The sequence below is a fragment of the Falco biarmicus genome, chromosome 5 (genome assembly GCF_023638135.1).
Source record: "Falco biarmicus isolate bFalBia1 chromosome 5, bFalBia1.pri, whole genome shotgun sequence".
NCBI classification, from domain to species: Eukaryota; Metazoa; Chordata; class Aves; order Falconiformes; family Falconidae; genus Falco; species Falco biarmicus.
The window spans coordinates 83154098-83163841 of NC_079292.1; the positions used below are offsets into that span (position 1 = coordinate 83154098).

A 9744-nucleotide genomic window follows, 5' to 3' on the forward strand; every position below is an offset into this window, starting at 1 on the left:
AGTTAAACACTGAAGAGCACTAGCAACAGGAGAGCAGCACTAGACCCTCCCCACATAAAAAGCACTGGAGTTTAGACAGGTGGCTATGACAGCTCATCTTGAATCAGATTGCACTTTTATTTTCCTTCTTTTCTGTGAAACTCCCAGGTTCTCTATAGCTGGCACTGCTCTCATGGCTTGCCAGGCAAGAAGTCTGAAGAACACAGAAGTCTACCACAATTTTAAGTGTACCAATGCATCCTCTGGTTCTAGTCGTGACTAGAAACTGGGGGTGAGGGGAAGGCGGGGGTGATTTAATAGAGCAGCTCTGAAGCAAGGGAAAAACCAAATGTTAAGAGGGATTTGGAGTCAAAACACTACCAGAAATGTATAAAAGTTTATTTTATTAATACATTAAACTATTGTGCGCAGCACATACATATAAAAATAGAAGCAATTTCACAAACAACTTATTGGACAGTTTTGTGTTTCTTGCAAATTTACACTCTCAATTGTGAGTCCACATTGCATCAGAATATGAGGTATATTTTAGTGAAAAAAAAAGAAATAATGTGAGAACTTTGGCACCATTTTACTGTGCAAAATAAAATCTTGGAATTGAAATAGTTAGTGAGGTATACAAAAATTACTCTGCTTTTCCACTGTGTGTGTGTCTGCATCTCTGCATGTTTGGGGAAAATTAGATCATTTAAGAACATGATTCCGTGCCAGTCAAGACTGGTTTCTAACAGAGGTAGATTAGGTCTTAAATTATTATGGTATTTGCCCATGGAAGAGGGAACCTTGAAAATAGGTATCAACTTCAAGGAGAATCCCATGTGCAAAATATGGGCAAGACAGGCTGGTGTGGGGCATTCACAATGCTTTCAAAGCTTGTAGCCCATTCCATGACTTGGCATTAACGAGCACTGAGTTGAGACATGTTTGACAGGGACCACTGCAAGAACTGTCAATAATAGGTTGATAATTTGGCCCTGATTTGCAAAACTCCTTTACTTTCATGAGTTTTCTTTACATAGTCACATATCCACGGAACTATTCTTCTAAAGAAAGTTTTGCTTGAGCGTTTGCCAGAACATGCCCATATTCTCTCCATAGCCTCCGTATCACGAACATGCAGCTTACAGAAGGTTTGGGTTTTTTGCCCTCCATGCTAGCCTAACAAATTTATCCTGAGTTGTGTAAAATGCGTGGTGGTCTTCCTAAATCCTCCTTCTCCCATGCAGGTGGTAAGGAAGGAAGTGGAATTCAGCTACTCAAGCATGGGGCAGAACAGGATCAGGCCATTTCCTAGGCAAGTTGTACAACTCCTTGAACACTGCCACAGTGCTCACTGCTGCTGCGAGCTGCCACCCTAGACTGCACATGCACAGCAATGTGTCAACACGTGCCTTAACTCCTCTCTTGAAAGCAGCCACGCATTGGCTTAAGGAGCACCTCTGTCAAAGCATCATATCCAACTAGTCTATAACCCCACAATGCTTCAGTACTGCACTGTTTATGCTGGAGGGGTTTCCTGCCACAGTTATCACTCCTGACAATGATGTTTCACTCTCATATTACTCAGGATTCTGGCACTGGAAGACCTTTCGTGATTTCAGTGTTGACTTCAGTGTTGATCTGGCTGGCATTGATATGTAATAAGAAAAAAAAATGGTGTAAAGAGGAACTCAGCAGAGTGACTGGTGAGGCTTTCCAAATGCCCACCAAAACTGCATCTGCAAGGGCCTGCAGTTCTTAATAATAAACTCTGAACAGCAGGCTGCATCCAGAATTCTTGTGACCCAGTCGACTGTTTGTTCTTGCTCTTGACCAGTATGTGCAAAATGGAGTCAGTGAGTCTGATACTCACCTTTTATGCCAGCTATCCCATTATTTATCAGTACTGGCAACAATACATTACTCTAGACTGCACTGGTTTAAGAGGGAACAGACTTCATCCTATCCTAAGGACACTGGTTTAAGCTGTAATAAAAAAAACCACCCTTGTGTGTCAGCATTCAAACTATGATTTCTTGTACATCCATGTACTCTTCCATCCTTCTTCAAACTTAATTTCAAAGACAATTAGGAATATTACACAAGGATACAGGTTGCCAGCTAATGTATTTCAGCACAGCTGTAGTCTTCTTATCTGTACCTCTAGGGATTCTAGGTCACTGTAACTGTCTAATATCCTCCAAACTTTTCTCTGACCTACTCTCCCCACTCAAAAAATCCTGCTTTCTCTCTTAAAATGCACATTTTTCCAAAGAAAACTGTTGCACACACTGTGGATGAACAAAGTGTGCCAACTTGGCTTCTCTCTACATACCGCAAGACCAGAAAATGAAGAGTAACTCCTTTCCTTTGCCATACCCAAAGTGTCCCATTCACATGCTGTAAGCAGTATTCCATTCTTTTTTCTCTTCATTTACACTGTGATCACCACTTACATTTGAGCAAAATAAATTCAAGTATAACTCACACAAAAGGAGCTGGAAAACTGTACCTTGTTCACAAAACAATTGTCTTGACAATTTTTCAGAAAGCGTGGCTGTAGATACATCCTTGTAGGTGTGCTCTTTGGGCCAAATCTTCTGCAGCTATAAACCAATAGTCTTACCAGGCTGGTTTACTCCAACTGAGGATCTCACCCTGACAGTGTTTTTCATGCATGTCAGAAGGCTCAAATTCATCATGAATAGACACTCCCTGCAAATAGAATGGCATGTCAAGGCTGGACATAGCCACATTTTGGCTGGACGTGGGAGATTATCTTGCACTCAGATGTTCGCTTCTGCAGCAGCATGGTCCATCTATGCTGAAAATGCTCATGCTCTGACATTGCATTGAATCTAGTGTCAAATTTAGGAGCATGCCATCAATGCAGGAATCCCAAGGCTTCTGGTAACTGACATTTATAGTGACTATTGACTTAGGGACTCTCAAAATACTCTTTCAAAGGCACGGAGAATGTAGCGTCATTGGTGATCTGGAAAAAGCTTGTCAAAACAGGCAAGGTTGTGCGCCATTTGTGTGGCTTCTAGGAGAGCTTTGGAGAGTATTTCATACAGCATGCCCTGTTGTTTTTGAGACTGATGCTTTGGAAGTGACAGAAATTGGAATTAAGGCACAAATTCCTCTGTCCCAACGCAGGAAGGCATGCTTATGTAGCCTCCTTCTTCCTCTGTCCTTCATACCTCAGTGAGGTGTGATAGAGAAGCACCAAATATACTTAAAGCAGTAAATAGAAGAAATTTCAAAACAGAGAAATTTTCTAAAATAACCTTTTGCTGGAAGCTTTCATGAATATCATACATTTTATAAAATGCATCCTGCAGACTTGTTCTAGTTCTTAGAGATTAAGAAGCTTCAGCCTAAATGAAATACAATGCCTTGAAATATTTATGTCTTTCTATGTGTGCATGCATATAAAGGCACCTGGGCACCTAGAGACTGGGATGGTTGATTCATTAAAATATGTAATCACATAGATATACACTCACACATCCCGTGTCTAGATATATACATGTATTTATATTAAAGATCTACACACCTATATTTGAGGTGAGTCTAAATTAAACTCACAAAATGCCATCGGAAATCCTTAGCTCCAAATATATTTTGCATTTGGGACACATCCGTGATTTATCCTGAGGTCCTTCTTAAGGGAAATTGTAGGCCTTCATTTTGCCAACAAGTCCATGTGAGGAGACCCTGGAGAATTCCTTCAGAGATGGAGGGTCTCTGGGGGTAGACAGTTTGCTTGTGTAGAAGTAGCTTGTGGAATTGGCGCCTTAACGATCAAAATAGATTGAGGACTTTACAAGACAGGACACAGTGTGCAGGAGGAGAGACGCAGGTAGATATTCAGATGGAGTTAACTGCTTGAAGCTCGGTGAAGCAAAGTCATCTGATGATTTGGCCCATGATATGTAAACAGCTTACTATGAAAGGTTATTATCTGAGGTAATTAATACTATTTAGTAAATAATCTATGATTGGTTAGATGATTACCCACAGCCATTCTATATCTCCCAAATACTTCCTTTGCACTCCAGCTTACAGTTTTATCTGTTCAGCACCAAAGGAGGCACATAGCCATGTAAAATTTGTACAGAGTAGAAGAGAAGCAGCATCACATTACATACATTATGTGATGAATCTAGTACAAATATTTTTATCCAAATATACACATACATATATAGATTATTATTTTTTTTTCAATGAACAGTATAAATACTTTACCTGGGAGATTATTCCCATGTGCAAAATGAAATAGTTTTTCCTGGGATTTAATCTTCTGCTTTGCTCACGTTCATATTCTTGGTAAGAAGTGGGTCACTGTCATAGCAGGAGAAACCTTGTTTCCTCTCTTCACTCTCCCATGTTTGCTGAGTGCTATGTAAGCACCACAGTAAGCATTTGATTCATAGGCATTGTAGTTATTGGGCAGCAAGGTTTCTTTGAATTTGCACTCATCTTGGAAAACAGCCTGAAGAATAGAAATGGGAGGGGGGAAGACCAAAGCATGTACAATAAATATTTCATGAAGGCTCTAGTCATTTTTCTTACTAGTGTTTTCACAGAAGAACTTGTTGCAGTGCAACAGGTGGTGCCGCAGCGACTGCATCCAACAATAAATATCCCTCCCCAGTGCTAATGTGGTGTCAGAGGAACTCAGATGCCACCTGTCCAGATAATGGACTGTGTACTTCCTGTGACAGATCAAGTTATTTCTTCATAAATCATGGATTTCTTAATTTTATTTGCAAGCAATAATTTCTGTCAGCATCATGCCCTTTTCCCCAAATGACGTAGATTTATTTCACAACTCCTCTCTGCAAGAAGCCCTGTAATTTATAAAAGAACGATATGCTGGCTGTTAAACAGCCATGTCCAGGGAGAACTATTTGCTTGCATAAGGCTTTTGAATAAGACCTCATATTAGCACTAAATCTTTTCTTTTGTTAAATCATAAGTGATACTATATTTAACTGCTAGTGAGAGATGAAGCAGGTTCTAAGCCAGGGAAAGTTTTGGTTTTTTTCATGTCACATCATGTAAATCCAAGGAGGGGGAGTTATCGGGGAGAGGAGGTGCAAGGACATGCAGGAGACAAACAGAGCACCGATGAAATTAGAAGACAAAGCAGAATAATTTCCTGACATCAAATGTCTGGCATATGAGACACCACCGGTGCTGTTCTATTTGGACATCTTTGTAATAATGCCATTTAAAGCTTGTAAGAGTTCAGTTTAGGGCATTGCATTGTGCAAGGGAAGATGCACATCTCTTACAGATTTGTAAAATGTCTTTGAAAATAAACAAGACTGGATTGAAACTGCAGGGAAAGAATCAAAGGGACATCTGAAGCCAGACCCTGCATTTCTTTAGAAAGACCTCGTCAAGCAAAGCAGTTGGGCTTGTAGCACTTTTTAGGTGCTTGAAATCAGACGCAATTGAAAGAATATCTAGAGTGAAACTTTAAAACGTCCCACTGTCATTATCTGTGTGAGAAGAAATCAGTCATATTAGTAATGGCTACAGGTCCTTCACAACATTTGATGTTTTATTAAGCAACTGAAATGCTTTGTAGAAATTACAGCTGTTTCCACAAAAATTACTTTGTTGTTTCTTGACAAAAGAGATGAATGCAATCAGTGCCATGAATTACTTTGAGGTGGACTGCTTTTGCCTGTTGCCCAGAGCCAGCCTCTTTCAAAGCCGCTTCCTAACAAGAGCTTTTTTTGCTGAATGTTGAGACTAGAGATGCCTTGCTCATGCCTCAGAGATTAAATTGCAGTTAGATGGCATAGATAGCACTTTCTAGATAAGGATGATGCTGATGGTGTTTCAGTGTGACTTGCATACCACTGTTAATAGCTATTATTGTTTTCTTACCCTTTGGTACTGATCTCACAAAACTGGTCATTAAAATAACCCAGGTGCATATGCTGACTTTGTAGAGTAGACTTCCTATTTATTCTTCATGGTGTAGTTGGTTTTGGTAGGAAGAGACATGTAGTCATTTTACTAATGGTGGCTAGTGTCAATAGCTCTAATTGCACCTCTCTGACACACACCTGTACGCACACACATACACATGCAATCACATACACACACACACACACTTGTGAACATACACACACACACTTTACCTTCTAAGGCTTTTTGCAGAGCACAGCCTTTTGCTTTATGTACAATGCAATGCAAAAAGCAATCAACTGGTTTCAGTCTTAGTAAAACAAGTTTGCAGTGCCAGGCCCTTAGAAGAAGCCATCTAATTAACCCACAGTATTCACAGAATGCATCCATTTGCCTAGGGTTCTCCCTGTACAATCTTATTGGAAAGCTTTAAAATAACAGACCTCAGCCACACTGCTTGTTGCACTAAATAACACTGATGACACCAGGCTGGGCAGGCTCCCTGTAATTGAAAAGCTATTTTCTCTGCTTGTAATCAGAGATTTTCAGGAGGGGGGGGAAAAAAACCCTCAACCCAAAACCTTTGCCGCCTTTGTTTAAGCCTTGAAAAACTATTCACACTTGTACTCACCGTTCCATACAACTTCCTCTTGTTATTCATTGCAATGAAGAGGGCACTTTTCACACCGAACAGGCTAACGACACCTCTCTCTACAGTGGATATTTCAAAGAGACCTAAAAAAATGAGAAACACAATAGATGTGTTATCACAGAATTTAAAGCTAATCAAAGGCAACTCAGATATAATTTATTTATTTTAAAAACCTATTGAACTTGTCATGTTTTCTTTATTAGAATTATCTCCCTAGTCCAGCAAAATTGAAATACACAGAGATCTTGGTTTTTCTTACATGCTGTAGGATTCCAAAATAATTATTCTGGAGTCATAGTCATAGTCACATGCTATATAATCCTTTTGCTCTATCAAATTCTTTTGATCTGTCAAACTCTTGGGCTATCTAATTAGGTATTTTAATCTAATATGCTAGAGTTACAGAGTGTTTGTTATTGAGCTGTGAAGAAGTGTGGCTTGCATTTTGAAGTCCCTCACAATATCTTAGTTGCAAAAGATTTTAGCAACTGCCCACTACAGGAAATGCAAATCCATAGAATCCATAGGGCTACTTCTTTTTTTTTTTTTTTTTTTTTTTTTTATCTTATGGTAACAGAACAGTAACCATAACAACAAGCCAACCAGGAACAGCAAGCCCTTCCATGACTGAGTGTCCCAAAAGTACTAGTCCACTAGGATTAAAAAATCATACATTGGCACTCTGAGCTCAGAGACCACCTCCCTCATTCAAAAGGCAAATGAGAAGGTGAGGAGTGAGCAAATACAGCAGAGAGACAGTTTTCAACCTGGTTTGTCTTTTCTCATCCATGCAGTAAAGCAGAGTAAAAATAAATTGTATCTAAATTTGTCTAAGCATTTGTGACATGTTTCAGCCTGGAGGGTTACAATGTTGATTGATCCCAGAGACTTTTAAAAGGCAACAGATGTAGCACAGATTAATAATATCAAGTAATAACAGTTGCATTCTATGAAGGGTAATTACTCGAGTTCACAGCAATTAAGTGACATCTATTCTATTTCATTTCTGGATGCAACTCACTGTATTGGTTTTCATTGTGAACTCCGCTTATCCTTCCGTCTGGGAGGATTTGAAGGTGAAACCCGATGCCCACGTTGCAGTAAAGCCTCCGCTGCCTCTTGATTCCTAGCAAATAGTCACTTTCCCAGTTCACATCTGACTTCTCCCCTGACATCCCAGCAATGGACCTGGACAACAGAGATTGCCATCCTCTTTCCAGCAATGTGCCATTAGTTCTGCTTACAACTGGATGTGTTGAAGCAAGCCCAGCTAGAAAACCCAGGAGAACGAAAGCAGGCAACGTCCAGTGAATGCTGGCTTCGCAGGACATAGTGATGAGAAGTCTTTGTGCAGTGGCCATCCGGTTCACCCCCTGGGCACGTGGTCAGAATTAATGGCCCTAAAAATACCGCCCTTCTTGTTTTTCTCCCTTCAGCATGGTGGCAGAGGCTTATTTTTGGAAAGCAAATAGAGATTGCTGACATGAAACTAAAGCCTGATAGCAGTTGGGTTGGAAGCAGAGACAGGCCAGCAGGACTCAGACTGGTGGGGACCATGTTTTGTAGAACCTGCTCTTCTGTGGGCAGCCTCAGTTATATTTGATTGACCCATCTTTATAGTGCAGAGGCTGTCCCTCCCCACATCATCACTCTGACATCAACAGCTTGCCAAAGGTAAGCAAGCCTGCCAGGGCTGTAACACTAACCTGCCATCCTCCCAGCCTGGCTGAGGTCTGATGAACGCTGTCACCGAAGAGCGAAGAGCAGAGGCAGGAGTGAGGTTTCACTGGCTGTTGAAAGCAAAGGAGTCAAATGGGTCGGCAGTTGGAGGCCTGACAGGCAGCTTCCTTATTTAGAGAAGAAGGTGTAAAAACAGTCAGGGACCTCATCAGCAAGCAATGAAAACTTTGCAGCCACTTCCTTGGTGGCACAGTCACTGGGTATACATCAGGGCAGCTCAATATCGGGGAAAACTGGCCTGAAGTGGCCATTGCTCTTTTTGTACATATCCAGAAAATCCACGGCATCTCTTGCTATAGCAGCCCACATGCTAACAGCTTGTCTGTACCTCTAAACGGAGTGCTCTGGCTGGCAGAGAGGTAAGCCATGTTAAAAGGAGAGGAAACCCCGGGGCTTGCTCCTTATGTGAGCACATTTCTGCTGCTTGCGGCAGCAATTCTGCTGAGCAGGGCATGCAGGCTGGAGCACTGTTCTTGCAGTTACACATAGCTGGGGACATTGATATATTCCTAAGTGTTCATGATTTTCACTGAGGTGACTTCCAAATGATCACACTTATTCAGGGAGGGTGTGTGCCTCTTGCAGGGGTGCAATTGTATTTGTGTTTGCAAGACAAGGGCTTAGGGAATGTGTTAAAGAGGAGGAAAAAGGGAAAAGGCCACAACTCCCTACTGTTTCACTGTCTCTTTTCTTCAAGCCCAAATACTGTCTTCTTTTGCAATAATGTATGAGCATCTTCATTTTCCTCTTCCATTTGCTGAGGCTGTCTTACTGTTTCCCCTCATTTTGCATTGATGCTCTTTCAGCTTCTTTGGAGCTGAACAGATTAGACAACTAGTTTCATGGGACTTATTAACACATTAGTGGGAGGGAAATGGCTGAGACTTATGCAAAACTTCTTCGCCAATATATCTGTCAGCTTTCCACAGCACAGAACTTGTGCCACCTATGTCATTTGAGATGACTGCACGCTAATAAGGAGAGTACCTGGAAGCGTAATTGAACTGAGCACACCCGGCAGGACACAGTTTCACACGGACAGGGGTGTGACATGAGGCCTTGGCTGCTGCAGACTCTCAAGCAGGAGCACCCCGAGCCAAGGGGAGGGATTGCAGCCCTGAGGCAGGTGAGCAGTTAGATTCAGTGAGGTACGAAGTGGTGATTGTTCTCTTGAGAGAGGCTCAGCTACAAAAAGATTGGGAACCACTGAACTAGACCCTGGCTTGTGCCAAGTGGCATTTCAAAGCCTCTCTGCCTTTGCTGAAGCAGCACTTGGAGTATCTTCTGCCTTTTGCTCGCAATGAAAATCTTCAGATGCTTTCCTCTCCTGCCTTCTACTTCATCTCATGACTCTTCAGCTATGCAAAGTGCATATATAATTATTGTTGAAGTATTATACTAGTATTTCACACCCCCTCAGCACAGCCGCAGTCTTTATGAGG

The 9744-nt window shown here is 41.4% G+C and overlaps 1 protein-coding gene across 1 annotated transcript; it reads right to left on the minus strand.

The window, feature by feature from the left end:
* Nucleotides 1–4300: 4300 nt before the first annotated feature.
* FGF6 (fibroblast growth factor 6) lies at nt 4301–7923 on the minus strand. The gene is made up of 3 exons (XM_056341927.1): nt 7584–7923; nt 6542–6645; nt 4301–4477 (listed from the first exon to the last, which is right to left on the minus strand). Exons 1-3 carry the CDS (start codon nt 7921–7923, stop codon nt 4301–4303), a joined length of 621 nt encoding a protein of 206 aa, XP_056197902.1.
* Between the last annotated feature and the right edge of the window lie 1821 nt (nt 7924–9744).